This window comes from Vipera berus (assembly GCF_964194415.1).
Source record: "Vipera berus genome assembly, chromosome: 4".
NCBI lineage: Eukaryota > Metazoa > Chordata > Lepidosauria > Squamata > Viperidae > Vipera > Vipera berus.
In genome coordinates, this window is record NC_138206.1 from 31,391,346 (window position 1) to 31,409,993 (window position 18,648).

Consider the following 18,648-nt stretch of genomic DNA (forward strand, 5'->3'; position numbering starts at 1 on the left):
CTCCAGACCTCTAATCATCTTTGTTGCTCTTCTCTGTACTCTTTCCAGAGTCTCAACATCTTTTTTACATCGTGATGACCAAAACTGAATGCAGTATTCCAAGTGTGGCCTTACCAACGCATTGTAAAGTGGTATTAATACTTCACGTGATCTTGATTCTATCCTTCTGTTAATGCAGCCTAACACTGTGTTGGCTTTTTTGGCAGCTGCAGCACATTGCTGGCTCATATTTAAGTGATTGTCCACTAGGACTCAGAGATCCCTCTCAGTTACTACTATTGAGCAAGGTACCCCTACCTGTACATTTGTGTTTGTGTGTGTGTGTAGATAGATAGATAGATAGATAGATAGATAGATAGATAGATAGATAGATAGATAGATAGATAGATAGATAGATAGATAGATAGAAAAATAGATAGTGTTTTAACTGCTATATTGCAGTTCTACTATTATAATCACTTTTGCCTTGCAGCCCCAGCCTAGGAGCATTAAGCAGGCTCAAGTCGCAACTGCCCACTACAAATTCAAATTTCTTTTTGCTGACAGTTAAACATTGTGAAAGTTTCACATTGCACGTGGCTATTTTGTCATCCTTCTGTAGGTCTGTTTAGTAAGCATTAAATTTACAGTACAAAAACATATACTATATAAAATGAATTGTTCACTAGCAAAGAAAGTGCTTCTTTTTTTTTACTTTTGCACTGAAGTTACATTACAGTCCCCGTTCTCTTTTTTTTTTGTGATGTACTGGCCTCCTTTTAAAAAAAGATTTGATATTTGTGTAAAATTGTATTGCTTTTCTAAACAGAATGGAATATATGGTGAACATATATTTTTTCATGTTAGCTTAAGCTGGTAGATGCACTTTAGTAACACAAATGTTCATATGCACATTTTCAAAACCTACAGCATATATTTCTAAATAAATGATTCTGCAACACTGGAGCCCCTCTGTATCTGGCTGATGATCATTAGAGGGCAGGAATGCTAGATTCCTCTGCTGATATCAACCGTTTGTTAGATATTTGCAGTAGTCCAAAGTATGATTCATAATTTCAGAAGCTGGAAAAGTATAAACGATCAGGAAACCTGTAGCCTTTAGGTTGAAAAATGTGCAAATAAACACTGTAATATTAAAAAAAAACTCAACAGTTTTTAATTGTTTATTATACAAATCTATTAATGCCTGTAGCCACATAAAGGATATATTTGGCCACAAAGAAAATTTGGCCAGAAGGCATAGCGCTTATTGAATGGTGCATATCTCCAACACTGAGCTGCTTCTTTGTCGCAGTGGCAAATTATGTTTTGACATCTGTCTAGAACAGCATCTGAAAAAAGGAATGAAAAAGATACTACTGCTGGTTATGATGAAGTAGAGCACAAAAATAAAGTAGTCCTGCTTATCTATGAAATTGGCATTTATTAAGATGTATAATCATAAAAGATAAAGGATTTTTCTGTTTGAAATTATTTGAACATCACAAAATGGTTATAATAAAATTCATACTGGTTGAAGGCCATTTTGGACACTAAAAAGAAACAAAATTCATGACTGGGGATTAAAATATTGGCTGGGTGCAATAAATATGCATTAGCCCATACTATCTAACAATTACATAATATCTTTTTCAATGTATATGTTAAAACAATGCACTGTACACTCCATGTTCATTTTTATTTGTAAACCCCTATCTCACTCATCCTCTTTTAAAAGCAATCATTTTTCTAGGCCTTTCTGTGAAAACTCAGCTTGGAATTTAAGAATCAAGAGAGTCTCAACAACAGGTGACTCTCCAGAAATCTAAACTTATGAGTAATACGAAGTTTGAAAAAGAAAACACCTTTTTCACTAAGTGGGCAAAGGATTTTAACTCTTGCTGCTCTTCTGTACGACATGCTACAAACAGCTTGATTAAAAGTTAGTACAAGACAGTATGCTTTTGTATTTCTTGTTTTAATTACCCTATAAACCGCCCTGAGTCCTTCGGGAAAGGGCGGTATACAAATCCAATTAAATAAATAAATAAATAAATAAATAAATAAATAAATAAATAAATAAATAAATAAATAAATCTGTATTCAATACACAATATAGCCATTTCCCTCACCAGTAGTCTCCACAAAAAGACTGAAATTGCTTTAAGTTAAAGTCATATGTGTGAACTTTCTTGTCCAGTAGTGGCCTGGACAAAAGAACTGGCGTGTCCTAGCACCAGCCTTAGCAAAATGGAGAGGGGAAAAAAAAAAAAGATACTCTAACTCACAGGTCTGCAACCCGCGGCTCCAGGGCCGCATGCGGCTCTTTCAGCCGTCTCCTGCTGCTCCCAGTCCTCTGCCATGTGCAGTCCAAAAAAAAAAAGGGACTAAAAAAGTTCAACCAATCAATTCAAATGTGCAGGGTAGGTGCATATTTCGCCTTGGCTCCACTCTTCAGTCAAACCCTGTTCTGCGCATGTACACGCATGCGCACACATTTTTTGCGGCTCCCAGTTTTTCCTTTTGTGAGGGAACCAGTTCCGAGTGGCTTTTTCACTGTTTCAGGTTGCTGACCCCTGCTCTAACTAGACACAGGATAGTAGAAAATACTGCTGTATTTTAATTAATTAAAATATCCAACATTAAAATCAACACCCTTTCACAAACACTTTTAGCCCAGAGAAACCCTTAATTTAATTACTATTACATTGTATTTTTGTAAGCTGAATCTTTAGGCAGCTATGAGAAATTTTGTTAGTATTAAAGTTGTTTAAAATAAAGTCTGCTAGCAGCAGTGTTATGAATCTTCCAAGAGAAAACCTTTCTCGCTGAGTAAACCAATAGGATATTCTAAAATTAAAGCTGAATTTTTCACCTCTAGAACATCTGTATCTGCTTGCGCGTCTCTGAGATAAGGTAAATAAAAATAATGAGATTCAAGTTGTACCTTACCACATATCACAGTATTGTCTTGACAAGTCCATTTATATCTGTCTCTTATGGGGTGACAGCCTTGTTGTTGTGCAAAATCATAACAGCAATCATGTCTATGGCAGCACCTTTCAGCAACAAAGACTGATTAATACCATTGAGGTAAGCCCTGAACATCAAGCAGAATGTGCAGCAGTGTGAAACTCTATCTCTAGTTTTACAGTGCTCTGGTGTGTGAGACATTTTCATGCCCAATCAAGTACTTCCATGAAGCTCTTCGTAGTCTGGATTCTTTAAGAAGTAACCATGTCTCTGAAGTGTCTTAGGAAAACACAGCAACAGTGGTTTGATGTTTATAAATACATATCGTGTATATATGTGGGTGAAAACATTAAGTGTAATAATTGAAAATAAATACTGCTCTAGTTCCACTGCAGCAAGAGATCACATGGTCATACCTTTTCTTCTATTGCCTTTTCAATTTAGCAACATTATGATGTCATCCAGCATAATAAAGGAGAAGGTTTGGACTAATCATATCATGCTATTCTTCTGAGTGCTCACAATTATTTTGTTATTTGCTTCCCTTTTTCTTATCACATTATACTATTATTTTTCCATATATTTTTGTCTCAAAGTAAATCTGGCCTCATTTAAAATGTATTAAATAGAATGGGATTAATTCAGTGGAAGAATGTAATGGAAACAGAGAAAGAAGTGTCGTACATACCAATCTGTTTCATCCTTAGGCCATCCATTTCCTCCTGGGCCACAATAGCATCCATAACCTACATAGGCCAAAGAAAATCGGCTTGTACCACATTTTACGGTTCCATATAATTCAATGAGTCCTCTTTTATTCACAAAATGTTTTTTTCCAAGAACACCATTCCATACTGCAAAGGCAGAAATTAAGATTTTACTGCATTTGAGTAGGTCCATACAATAATTGCTTTATCTCTTTTTATACAATGTGCTCCTGCATAAATATATACATTATACCTGTGTTTGGCTGGAGTGTTGGATAGCAGTTAGAAAATAGAGGAAGTTTAGATTAAGCTTTGGGTTGGTGTTACCCCTCAGCTCTTTCAGAAAGCAAATTGGCCATCTACGTCCTCAGTATTGCTCAAGGCTTCAAGCAAGCCTACATGCAGAAAGTTGCACAGCAACATTGCTGTTTTGGAGGAACAAACTTCTTTTTTTCCCCATGCAATAGCTTTCAACAAACTCCCTTCCTGCACCAGATAGTGAAAGATAAACAGGACTTTCAAGGGAGTCCTTATGGGCGATATGAATATACTGTCTATCTAACAAGATTTGTTATGAACTATGTGTATTAATTTTAGCCTGCAGAGTTGTCAAGGAATATGAAAATTAAAATCATGTTGGGCGTGCAGCAAATGAATGGGAAACACAACAAAGTAGAAAGAGCAACCTTTCAGCCTCCTGATTTGAATAGAATTCTTTACCATTTATCTTGGGCATATTTTCAAGACAAAATCAAAACTCCAAATTGAAGAATTGTTTTAAAATTGACTTGCTTTTTTCCCCAGGAGATTTCTTGACTATCAAATACACATGCCTGAAAATATCCTATTCTCTTTTTATTACACAGTATTCAACCTTAATTCTAAAACTAAAAACAAATACGCTATATATGACTTTATTGTAAGAAGAAAATAAATAACTCAGTAACAGTTGCAACATCTGAGTCATAACAGGCAGGCATACGCTTATACAGAGTCTACTTCTACCTCTACTTCTACTTAAAGCATTAAAACTTTAAAGCATATGGATATATATTACAGAATTGCTGAAAAGTCAGAGAAAAAAACTACTCTCACTGCTAGAAAAATGCATGTTTCTGTCTCTCCCTCTTATGTGTAAGCGTGTATGTGTTTGTGTGTATGTAGAATCTCAAAGCCTAGGAAAAAAACTTTCAATAGTCAATATAGTTCTTTCTTAAAAGAATTAATTTTTAAAAGAATTATATCCATATTAAGATAGGCAAAGTGATAAATTATTAGTACTGAATTCAATCTGTGAATCTTTACATATTGCAAATCACAGATTTTGGCCTCCAAAGAATTAAAAAGAAACTAAGGCTGAATTTCATCTTTTTTAATTGATTCCAGCCACCCATCAGTTAAATTCAAAACCAAGTATCATTTCAAAATGGTTTCACATTTTATATACTGTGGTTTCACAATTGGCTTTTGAGTAACAGTATTTGTTCAACAAGGCAGTTTTGCTGAAACCTTAGCAGTTTAAGAATTCAGAGAAGGCCTTTTCTTTTACCTGGAAAGATTATTAAATAGTCTCTTAGAAAAATATCTGGAATTGTGTTGGTCCATAAGGGTTCTTATAATTTCATCTTTCTTAACTCTGGAGTTTGGACTGATGTATTTTAAAGTCCATTACTTTAGAAATCTTCAAATAATTTTAAATACCTTGTGGTAATGGTCTTTTGTTTTTTATTTTTAAACTCATATGTCAGCTATCTTTCCAGAGGCAGCTCTGGGCAGCTTACAATCATTCAAATAAAATGCTATATAAAACATTAAAACAATAAGTAGGGATCTTAAATTTAAATTTAAAATTCAGTTAAAATAAAATTGACTAGTATTGAAAGGGAACGAGCAAAGTGCATTCGGGGAGGAGATGGAGTATTATGCAATCCATTAAAGGTAAAGGTTCCCCCGCACATGCGTGCTAGTCGTTTCCAACTCTAGGGGCTGGTGCTCATCCCCGTTTGAAAGCCGAAGAGCCAGCGTTTGTCCAAGGACGTCTCCGTGGTCATGACTAGACGTCAAAGGCGCATGGAATGCTGTTACCTTCCCACCGTAATGGTCCCTATTTTTCTACTTGCATTTTTACGTGCTTTCGAACTGCTAGGTTGGCAGAAGCTGGGACGAGTAACAGGCGCTTACTGTTACACGGCACTCGGGATTCGACCCGCCAAACTGCCGACCTTCTGATCGACAAGCTCAGCGTCCTAACCCATTGAGCACCGCGTCCCTATGCAATCCATTAGTTACCTCAAAAATGGCCCGCCCCAATTAGGGCACCAGGCCAGTTGGTGCAACCAGGTCTTCAAGGCCTTTTAGAAGGTCAAAAGGGTGGGTGTGAATCTCACCTCAGGGGGCATGATGTTCCATAGGGTTGCAGCAATGGCAGAAAAGCTGCTTCTACTGGACCCTTCCTCCCGAAATCCCTTCATTGACAGGGTTCACAGTATCTCCCTTCTGCTAGTGCATGTGGGCAGGTCCCATCGGGGTGAGCCAGTTCCTTAGATCAGCGCCCCCCAACCTTTGGGCACCAGGGACCAGTTCTGAAGAGAGAGGTTTTTCTGCAGACTGGAGGTGGCATGGTTTCGTGTGCTGCCTGCATCCCATGAATGGGGCTTCACTTGTTGGACTGGAGATTGGGGACCCCTGCCTTAGATAGCCTGGACCCATGACATGAAGGACTTTAAAAGTGATAACCAATACCTTGATTTGTACCCAGAAGCAAAGTGGCAAGCAGTGCAGCTTGCGGAACAGCGATGTTACATGGGTCATCTTAGGGACCTCAAGAACTGTCTATGCAGCTGTGTTCTGCACTGGCTGAAGCTTGCAGATACTCTTCAAGCGTTAGCCCCATGTAAAATGCATTGCAGCAGTCCGGGTGTGAGATGACCAGGGCTTAATTGACGGAGTGTAGGGACTCCCAATCCAGGAAAGGGTGCAACTGACATACTACACAAAGTGCTGCAATGGGTCTCAGCCAAAACTGCCAGCTGCTCACTGAGTAGGAGTCATGAGTCCAGGAGAATCTCCAGACTGTGCATCAGGTTTGTCTGGGGGAGTGCAACCTTATTCAGATGTTAAAGTCCAGAACCAGAAGCTCCACATCTTACTGGGTTTATTAACCTGCATGCAACATTTTGGAATCAATGTCTCTAGTATCTGATATTATCGACTGTCATTTTTTAAAACAACATTTTTTTTCTGCTGACATTTGTTCATTCCACCTCAGCCTACATATGAAATGAACCTTTCTATAATAACATCACTGTAAGAGGATAGAAAAATAGGTACAGTGATGTTTAAAGAGACACAAATACATAGAGGTGGGAGATATATTCAGTGATGAGAATTGTTATTTGCCTTTCTGCTGAAATACCTATTAACCAGTTCCAGCAAAGTGGTTTTAATTGTCTAATAAAATGTTTAGGTGTGACACCCACCTAACTGGAATAAGTACAGTCTTCAGGTAACAAGTCTTTATCTCAGTTTGCAAGTTTTCATTTACAAATAAAACAAATGTACTTATTCCCTTATTATTTAAATGCTCAAACAAGTTATGACATCATGAAGTGTTTTCATGACTGAAAACAATATGAAAAAAGTGTGCTTACTATCCATGTCTTCCTTGCTTCACTTGAATATAGCAATGTAAGGCTCATGTAATGCATCTTTAGCATTAAATGAAGAAAACAGAAGGAGGAAAGGATCAGCATTTCTTTTAGACCAGCACTTCCATCATTTCACATTTCATTGGCACTCACCTGCCTGAAACAGCAGCAGTCTTACCAACCGGTGTTCCATATGGAGATCAACTCCGTATGACCCCACTATGTCTGCACACCTACAGTCTGTGTAGACTCTACCAGTAGTTCTGCTGTCAAACTGAGCCAAGCAGTGGGTGTGTATAAACAGTCTTACTGGATGCTCCTTTATAGTTACTCACAGAAATAAATATATGAATCCATAAATTTCAGACACTTCCTTCTGAGGAAAAAGAGATCATTATTCAGAGGCTGGAGGAAGGACAGTTCTCTGATGCCAGGGCTCCTATTTGCAGATTGTTCCTTTCATCAAGGCTTGCTAAAAGGGAATTTACATGCAAGTGAGCAGAGCGCAGAGTGGTAGAAATGGCCAGGGACATACCATTTCACACACCCCACTGCCTCCGCAGGCTATTTAGCAGCAGTGATTTTTGGGCCATTTGGGGTGGTGGTGGTGGTGTGAGGGACAGGTGGCAGGAAGTCAGCAGAAGCCAAGCTTTTCATACCCCCTGGGATCTCAGTGCAGCAGCAATAGGGGATGTGAAAATGACATGCTCCTGGCCCATTACCTCTCTGTCACCCATCCCAGCCACCACCAACAAATGGCTCAAACATCACCACTGCATCCAAATGGCATGGCAGCAGCAGTGATGGTATATGTGTGTGAAAATGGGAAGCTTCCAGCTGCCACCATTGCTGCTCTGCATTCTGCCCACCCAGTCTGTCTGGCTCTCCTTCTAGCTGCCTAAAACTGGGTTGAAAGGAAAATAAGCTTGTCAAAGAAGAATTCAAACCCCAAGATTTAGAGTTCCCAGAATGTCTTGTTACTGTCCACCACACTCCCTGATCCACTTGATCGCTTATATTTTAAAATAATAATTCTATCATCATCATCATCATCATCATCAAGAAACTGGCATGCTGTAATGAAAAACAGTTTTCATCAACATCTGTATTTCCAGGAACGTCACTGGATTCTTAATGAGCTATATAGTTTTTCTCCTGAATTTTTTAAAAAAATGATAATAAAAGACAATACAAACAAAATTCAGAAAGGAAAAGAAAAATAAATAAATAAAAAGAATAGAAAGTGAAAAATAAAAATGAAAAATAAAAAAATATTTTAAAAAATAGTGACGTGACTTCTGATGTTCATTATAAGTAAAAGCAAACTTAGTAGTTCTTCGCTCCCCTACAAGGTAGCCCTACAATCTTTCTCAGAAAATTAAATTGATTACTAATTACAGGCTAGTTCTTTGTTCTGAAGTATGGCACTTGCTTAAGCAAAATACTATTCTAATAAAGCAATAATTGTTAAAATAGGTATGTCCTTCATGGCAAAGAGATTTGCCTCTCCTGACGCTGGTAATGTGTTCTCTAAATTCCCAACATGTTCACTAGCCACAAAAGTTGGTATCTCTGAGCTAAATGCAATAAGACAATGACAATGAAGGAAACAAAGAGAATTATACAACTTTTAAAACACACACATGCCCAGGCCCTTTTTTTGCCATAAAACGCTCAGAACGGAGTCCCGGCACCTTTTTTGGATGGAACCTTGTAGGGTAGGCAAGGTGGGTTGTATGACATGTGTGAGTTCCGGCACCTTTTTCTTTTACAAAAAAAGCACTGCACATGTCCATGCACACAAAAGAGAATTTTTAGGACTAGAATGGACAGATCAAAAGCAGACTGGAAGATGAGACAGAAGAGTTAAGCCTGCTTACAGTGCAATTGAGTTCTGCCCGGAAGCCATTGTAAGAAGTGGATTGGTTACCTAGTAACTTCTATATGCATCTATCTGCCTTCTAGAACTGTTCATGTGAATGGACTGAAGGTAGGAAACAAATTGATGTTATATTAAATACTGCAAAAAATAAAGTACTAAGAACAAAATATCAAAGATAGGAGGGTATAGCCTGATTTTAATCCTCTGACAATGCAGAATTCAAAATAATGGTTTTAAATTGTAGGAAATGAGATAGTGACAGAATGTTTGGAAAGTGAGTATCTCAGATGATGGTTTCCCTACAATTTTTGGGCTCTATGCCATGATCAATAACATAGACATGATGTTCTATAAACTAGTACTCTCACAATGCACATTGCCAAAACCTGACTCATCCCACCTAAGAAAATAGATGTGCATGTTGTCACCCTCACTTAAGATTGGATGAAACTTGCATTACAAGTTCAGACTGCATTAGTGGGCCTTTTCCTACTGGAAATCCTGCCTGCCATGTCTCCTCAGTACCAGCTCCCAGTTAACGCTTCATTTACCTAGCCAAAGGAATGCCTTCAAAGTCAATTTTGCTGGCATATGCAGGATTTGCTGGATTAATATACCTCATGGCTTGCTAGAACAATGTGTGCATTGCTGATTAAGCACTAAAGTGAACAGAAAACCTGTAAGGCTTTTCAGTTTATTTATAAATAATTTTTAAAAATTACTTGCAACCATACCTCTAGCAGCTTAATGAGGAGAATGCTTTGCAGATACAACCACATGTGGACAAGGCTTGGGCACTGGGTGTGTTCTTGTATAGGGGTGGAGACCCTTAAAATGTATGTGCATATTTTTTTGTGAAGGAAGGAAAAAAGCTGTTAATTCAAAGAGCAATGACAACTCAGTTTGAAACAGAAAGTGAGAATCAATCTGCTGAAGGGTATTTTCTGCAAGGTGCAGACAAGGAAGCATATTGACATCGTTCTGAATGCATTTGAGATCTGCACTTAATAAGAAAAATGTGAAGAAATTGTGCATTGGTTTTACATTATATGATCAGAAGTTTAGTACCTAGAAAGACTGGTAGCACGACTGACCTTAGTAAGGTAGGATAATCAATTGCCCATGTAAGTGATGGGCTGATGTAATGCAGAGGTCCCCAACCCCCAGTCCATGGACCAGTACCGGGCCACAGCCTGCCAGCAACCAGTCTGCACAAACAAGCAAAGCCCCATCCGCAGGATGCAAACAGCACCCAAAACCACGCACCCTCCGGTCCATGGAAAAACCTCCACGTAACCGGTCTCTGATGCCCAAAAGGTTGGGGACTTCTGCTCTAATGTGTTTGATAAACCGCTTAACAAATTCATTACATCCCTTATTTTACTTGCTGAAGAACATAGTGATGAAACACTGACAACAACTTATATTCCATTCAGTATTTTCTATATGTATATTGGAAATGATTGCTGTTGATGTCCCTTTAGGTTTCTGACAGCTGGCGCTATTTTTTAAAATTGTTTTCTGACAAGTAAAGTAGAAAACGGTGTCTCTGTTGTTTGGAGTTTGCCACTAAATTTTGTTGACACCATTTAAAAGACCCAGGATAGCATAGTGATTAAGACCAGGACCAAAGCTGAAGTCTATCATCAGCTATGCAAGCCAACTGAATGATTCTGGAGCAGTCACTCTCTCATCCCAAATCTACCTTAGAGTGTTTGCTGGGAAAAATGAGGAAGGAGTGTTATACATGCTACTTTCAGTTACTGAATAACATCATTAGAGTGAAGGGAAGAGCAACAGCCCTATATGTTCTATTTGAATGAGGACTGTATTGCAGTTTGAGGCATACAAGAGTCTGCAGAAGGTTCTGCAAAGCCAGTTCCCTCATCTGATCTAAAACACTCTCATTTCAAAGATATATTTGATGTTGTTGAGAGCTGTTTGTCCTTCCCTTCCTAGGTTTCCTTAGCCACCTGGAAAGGATTCATGACTTTTCAGTCAAATAGTAATTTAAAAGGGTGTGGATGGTTTTTTGGTGCACCTGAGTTTCTAGTTTGCCATCATAAATGACATCTAGTATCCATCATTCCTGGTATCCTGATCAGCAGAGACTACGATGGCAAACTAGAAATACAAGTGTACCAAAAAACCACCCCCACACCAATAAAGTGCTCCACTGCCAAAATAATAATCCAACCTCCCACAAGAGAAGCTGTTTAAGAACTATTCAGACTAGCACAAACGCACTGCAACAACCCTGAACAGCCAAAAAAGGAAACAGATCGTCTATATAACAACAAAATGGATATCCATGCAACTTCATCAGAAAGTGCCTGAGCACTCAACCCAATATAGCACAACCTAAACAAGCTGTAAAAAGGATAACTGTGCCATACATCCAAAAAAATCTCAGAAAAGACCAACAGACTATTACAAGCACATCAACCAACTAAACCTCTCCAAAACATTCTGAATATCCAGAAGATTCAGCAACTTCAGAAGAAAGAACGTGTCATCGACAACATACAGTGTAAAGATTGCAACAGCCACTACACAGGACAAACAGACAGAAGGCTAGCAGAACGTACGCGAGAACGCCAACTAGCAGTCGTATGAAAACTCTTTAATTTCACAACATAGGGAGAGATGTAACCATAGTTTCAACTGGGAAACTTACCATCCTAGATCAAGCCAAATCCAAAAATACTAAAGAAATTCCTGGAAGCCTGGTACTCTGAAAAAAATGACCTTCAATAGACACATAAACAACAACTATATACTGTGCAAAAGAGATAGTCAACAAGCCAAAAAGGGAACAAAAAGACCAAACTACTTCCCCACCAGCAACCTCCAGATGAGCAGAGATTAACACCAAGATTAACATCTGACCAAAAATCAAGAAGTAAACAATATCCCAGTCAAGGAACTACCAAACAAGCTAACAGTAAACAGCCCAACCAAAGAACCTCCAAAACCACACCCACAAATACAGACAGGGCAATCCACTGGAATATAAAATGAATGCAAATCCCACTCGATATTAGCACTGATGATGTTACCTGGTTTGGTTAATGAAATGTCTGCAAAAAAAACATCCAAGCTCAGAGAGCACCCAGGTCCCCTCTTAATTTAATTTTGCAATACACAATATATCTTTGCATGTGTGCCCTGTGTACGCTATATGTATGCAAATGTATGCACTAGATACTTATTTATGAGTTTTATGGTTATAAAACCAATTTGGTAAATTATAAGATATTCACAATTTGTGGTGAATTCAGGGAGCAGTTAAAATATTTTGGGACATATATTTCATATGTCAGTCATAGTTTTGTCTGGTTGGAGGTTTTGAACAGAATGGGCTTATTTTCAGCAGGTTACTTTAGAGATATCTTGAAATATTGCAATTTATTTCTCCAAGGTGATGTTTTCAGCATAAGAACAAGACTTTAGTTTCTAGAAGAACTAAAATTTACTGATACAGTCTCTAGATTGGAGATCATTGTAACCGGCTGCAATAGAGCAAAAGTAAAACTCTGTTTCCACCTAGTGGAAATTACCAGAAAAGTTTTAGAATTTGCTTTACAATGGAATGAATTTACAGTCACTGATCTATGGGATATACTGTACTCTACACTACAGTCTTTTAAAAGACAATACTAGGAAAATGTGAAATGTGTGCAATACCCATGTAATCTACAAGTATGAAGAAACAAAACAGTGATATTTCACTATACATTTTCCAATTCTATTTTAAGGTTATGTTGCCAACTGTGATAGATGTTTTTAACTGTACCAACAGTAGGTATTTATTTCTATAAGGGAGTGAAAGTACTTATGTACTTATATAATATATAGTTTATAAGAATTATAACTGTGAGCTACAGGGATTTTTTTAATATGAAGAATCCCATATAAAACCTCACCTTGAATGCAACAACAAAAACTATTCTAGAATACCACATTAACAAGCAACTCACCAATAATCTGCAAGATAAATTGCTTTCTAAAGTTTCATAAAATGTTTCCTGGAATATCAATGCTGAGTCTTCAGTTGACTCCCCACTGTCTACATTTATTTATTCCTTGAAAAGCTGAGAAGGGTTGGCTCGCACACTTAGCCATTGTTTGGACTGGAACAAACAAAGATGTATCAAAGATCCAAACTTTGGTAGAGAAGTCAAAACACTCAGGAAGAAGCCAGTGGCAACCCATTTCCATATCAGTGCCAAGAATATTGCATGAAATCCTAGCAGTTCGTTTTTACTCAATTACTCTCTGCCTAAAGAAAGGCGATCACATTGTGATACTACTGGATTTGCTCCTTCTGCAAGCTAAGCCAGCCTTCCCTAACTTGGATCCCTTCAGAACTGTTGAAAATGTAGCTGGAGTTGCAATCTCAACTTTTGGAGGCTCCCAGGCAGAAAAAAAAAAAAGACAGAGGTCAATTGTTACTTTGTTCTATTTTTTCATTGGGCTCAGTGTGTGTGAAACAGACTCAGCCCAGAGCATTCGTTGAGTTTCACCACACACTACGGTCTTTGTTGAATGAAAAAACAGAACTCGCTAGAGCAGGGTTTGCAAACTTTTCCATTTCTAACCTTTTCTACCTCTCTCTCAGAGCTGTACACTAGTAAGCATCTGCTTTGTTGAGTAGCTACCAATTCTCCCCTTATTCCTCCCTCCCCCTCAGTGTATATCACTGAGAGAAAAATAGGAAGGAAATCGGCAGTTACTTTGGCGTGTGCTTAAAGTTTCTCTCCTTCCTTTTCCAGACCTCAACAGCTGCCCCTTTGGGTAGAGGTTTCAGGATGCATCTTCCTTTGGTTCTTGTCCCAGCCCTCCCCTATTTAGGGTTTCCCCATCGATTCCAGGTGTCTGTCTGCAGGCAACCACCTCCCTCTGTTTCTGACTGCCTTGGGGTTCAAGTGAAGCCTCTCTGCTGGGGTTTTCACTTTTCTTCTCCTTCTAGGGCCAAAACCACTCTCTGCCTTGATGCTTCAAAGCATCATAGGCTCAAATGTAGTAACCGGTTTCTTCAACTGCCCCCACCCTTCTGTTTGCAGCTCAAGCCACCACATTTCCTCTAGCAGCTGAAGAGACAGACTTCCCTCCAAGGTTGTAGTTCCCATATTCTAGGTCTAGTCAATGAACAGGCTGCCTCCATCTGCCACCCATCGTCCTGGGAAGCAGTCAGGGCAGCTCGCCTGCCCTTGGGACAGCACAGTGACCCTGCAAAGCCACATCAGAGTTTCTTCTCTATGCTTTCTCTTCTTTCTTTGACTTGTGCCAGCATAGCCACAACCAGCTTGGCCACAAAACCCATATGCCATATGCATACCACATACCACAGCAGGAGATAAAAATAGACAAAAATTGTGATGCCTTTGAGCATTAACAAAAGGATATTAAAGGGAAAGGTGTACATAATCAAAGGGCATGTGTGGTTTCATTTTTACAGAGCGGTTTCTCCAAATTGCTCAACAGTATTTCTGCCAACAAAAATATTACTTTCTTAACAACTCTCCTGACTCTGGTGATTACAATAAAATCATCTTGTACAGATTAGAAAATCGGCTGAATCAGTCTACTGGAGGATAAAGGTCTTTTCATGGAAGGTTATGGATTATAATCCATCATGCTGGACTACTGTGAGTTGGTAAATGGATGTTTTTTTGTTTTGTTTTTTTTGACATCCCAGCCTGAGAGGAATGACTGACCCAAAGTTAACCATGAACTTCCTGTCACGTGTTCATCACATACTGAATAATATTTTAATACATTTAAGCTAAATACTAAATTCTTTCAATTCCTAGCAGTGGCATTTCACGATAGATAAGTCAGTTGTGTGGATCATAACAAACTGTGGCAAGTCCTTAAAGAGATGGGCATACCAGACCATCTTATTTGTCTCTTGAGAAACCTATATGCAGGCCAAGAAGCAACAGTGAGAACTGGACACCGAACCACTGATTGGTTCAAAATTGGGAAAGGAGTCCGGCAAGGCTGAATACTGTTGCCTTGCCTATTTAACTTATATGCAGAGCACATCATGAGAAAGGCAGGGCTAGATGAATCAAAAGTTGGAATTAAGATTGCCGGAAGAAACATCAACAACCTAAGATATGCAGATGATACCACTCTAATGGCAGAAAGTGAAGAAGAACTAAAGAGCCTCTTGTTGCGGGTGAAGGAGGAGAGTGCAAAACTTGGGTTGAAACTAAACATTAAGAAAACCAAGATCATGGCATCCGGCCCTCTCAATTCTTGGCAAATAGATGGGGAAGAAATGGAGGTAGTGACAGATTTTATTTTCCTGGGCTCCAAGATCACTGCAGATGGGGACTGTAGCCAAGAAATTAAAAGACGCTTGCTCCTTGGGAGGAAAGCCATGGCAAATCTAGACAGCACACTAAAAAGCAGAGACATCACCTTGTCAACAAAAGTGCTTATAGTCAAGGCTATGGTCTTCCCAGTTGCAATGTATGGCAGTGAAAGCTGGACCATAAGAAAGGCTGAGCGCCAAAGAATTGAAGCCTTTGAACTATGGTGCTGGAGAAGACTCCTGCGAGTTCCTTGGACTACAAGGCGATCAAACCGGTCAGTCCTAGAGGAGATCAACCCTGACTGCTCTTTAGAAGGCCAGATCCTGAAGCTAAAACTCAAATACTTTGGCCACCTAATGAGAAGGAAGGACTCACTGGAAAAGAGCCTAATGCTGGGAAAGGTTGAGGGCAAGAGAAGAAAGGGACGACAGAGAATGAGGTGGCTGGATGGAGTCACTGAAGCAGTAGGCGTGAGCTTAAATGGACTCCAGAAGATGGTAGAGGACAGGAAGGCCTGGAGGAACGTTGTCCATAGGGTCGCGATGGGTCGGACACGACTTCGCAACTAACAACAACAACAACAAAGTCAGTTGTTATTTACAGAAGGCAGCAAGTTGCAAAAGTTGTGTCTTAAAGAGACCCATTTTAAGTACAAAGGGGAAGAAAGGATAATTTGTTTCAGAAATCCAGATTCATTACTGTTAGGACAACTGAGGTGGACATATACAGCATGTCTAAAAGTATTCACAAAATCTTACTTCTAGAGGCAATCACAAGCAGTTAAGTTACCAAACAATATTTTAAACAGTGGATTGAAACTTCTCTAGAACTGACGGTGACTGGATGTATCTTTATTATAAGCATAGAATTACACTCAACCCCACATAACCCCCCTCCCAAACAAGATCTATTCATGCATAGGAAGCAGCTGGTGGTAGGAACAGAGAACTATAAATGTCTCTCTGCTGATTTATCAGCTCAAATTTTGAGTGAGCTGCATGTATCTCTTTCCTGGAAACATCCATCTTCCTTTTTTCCTGGAAGCCTAGCACTCCGACAAATTGGCCATCAATAGATACGTAAACAACATCTACATTCTATGCAAGAGAGAACAAGCCAAAAAGGGAACAAAAAGACCAAATACCTTCCCACCAAAGAAGAGGGAGTCAAGCTATTCTCCAAAGCACCTGAAAGCAGGACAAGAAGCAACGGATGGAAACTAGTCAAGGAGAGAAGCAACCTAGAACTAAGGAGAAACTTCCTGACAGTTAGAACAATTAACCAGTGGAACAACCTGCCTCCAGAAGTGGTGAATGCTCCAACACTGGAGGTTTTTAAGAAGAGACTGGACAGCCATTTGCCTGAAATGGTATAAGGTTTCCTGCCTGAGCAGGGGGTTGGACTAGATGACCTCCAAGGTCCCTTCCAACTTTATTATTATTATTATTAACTCCAAGATGAGCGGAGATTAACACCAAGATTAACCTTAGAGTTAGACCATCAATCAAGAAGTAAACTGTACCCTATTAAGGAACTGCCAAACAAGATAGCAGTAAAGAGTTGAAGCAAAGTACCTCCAAGACTACTTTCCACCAACACCGACAGGGCAAGCCACTAGATTAGAATATATCGTGAGAGCAAACCCCACTCCCTACTAGTGCTGATGATGTTACCTGGTTTGGGAAATGAAACATCTGCTAGAAAACAACCAACTTCAGGGAGCACCAAGGTTCCTCCTTCTGTCTCATTTCTCACAAGTGTATCTCCTCAGTCATTCAATTTTTCAGAATAAAAATCTTTCCAGCAACTTACTAACTAGGAGTGATACAGAAGAACTATTAGCGGGGTCCATGGATAAGTTCCAAAACTACATTTGTGAACTGTGAGGAGTGGCTGTGTGCAATGTAGTCTTAATATTTTATCATTTAAAAATTACGAGTTTAATTTGTAAAAAAAAATGATTTTTTTAAATTGTATAATTTTAGAAAAATCTGGCTTTTCCTGCATGCTATATATAAAACTCTACTTTTCCTAGTGTCAATTAATGTGTCTGGTGTCAATTAATGTCTACTAATATTAAACAAACTTACTAAATGCAAAAAACTCCAATCAACACAATGGGTGTATTAAGAGTGCAGTACCTCTGCTACTGAAAATACTAATAATTCCCAATACCACAATACCACAAACACACCCTTGTCAGTAGATTACTGAGCAATCCACCCAACAGTTTCAATAGCAATGTTTCAGTTTTATTTCAAGGCATCTCCACCCATTTTACCCTTCAAAAATTAAAAATATTGCCTTCTGTGTCCCAACATTGTACACATATATGCTGTTACTCAGAGTTCCAATTAATCCTTTTAATTCATTTAAATATTTGACCAATTTACCCCCTGCAGAACTCCTTTACATATTATGGAATTCTTAAATGAACAAACTTTTTTGGGGGTAATTAGCATAGATTTACTTAGATTACAAAAGCATATCCTATTTTTTATTCTGCTTCAAAAATAATTATTACATATTAAAAATTCAACCTACTGATGTATAGTTACTAGAGGGGTAAAAGGAAGATCTGCCTCTCTGAATTATTTAAAGTAATCAAACAAGGATTCCATATGAAAAAAAAGAAAACCATGACATCAGTCCCAGGTTAGGGACAGATCATGAAGAAAATGTATCTATGTAGTCAGTAAGAAATAATAATTTTAGGGCAGAGGTCCCCAACCTTCTGGGCACCAGGGACTGGTTTCATGGAGAAAGGTTTTTCCACAGACCGGAGAGTGCGTGGTTTTGTGTGTTGCCTGCATCCCACGGATGGGGCTTTGTTTGTGTGGACTGGTTGCTGGCCTGCTGCGGCCCGGTACCGGTCCACGTACTGGGGGTTGGGGACCCCTGCTTTAGGGCACATAATGAACAAACAAGGAATTGCTTAATAGTGGAATATAAAGGATCCCACAACACAATATTTGAAAAAAATTGTGAAATAAATCAGTTTTAATCAAAGATGTCTGAGAGAGAGGTGTAAAAAACTAATGCCAAGTAATATTATAAACTGCCAACAATTGATGGTGCTAACATGTTCTAACATGCTCTCTATATCTGTTCTTTTACTTCAGTTGACAGGAAGT

At 38.8% G+C, this 18,648-nt stretch overlaps 1 protein-coding gene across 1 annotated transcript; it reads right to left on the reverse strand.

Moving 5' to 3' along the window:
• Nucleotides 1-1,179: 1,179 nt before the first annotated feature.
• On the reverse strand, nucleotides 1,180-7,499 carry LOC308668066 (phospholipase A2-like; the record flags this gene model as incomplete). The annotated part of the gene is made up of 4 exons (XM_081327723.1): nucleotides 1,180-1,331; nucleotides 2,932-3,038; nucleotides 3,641-3,806; nucleotides 7,460-7,499. 4 exons carry the CDS (start codon nucleotides 7,497-7,499, stop codon nucleotides 1,180-1,182), a joined length of 465 nt encoding a protein of 154 aa, XP_081183849.1.
• Nucleotides 7,500-18,648: the final 11,149 nt, after the last annotated feature.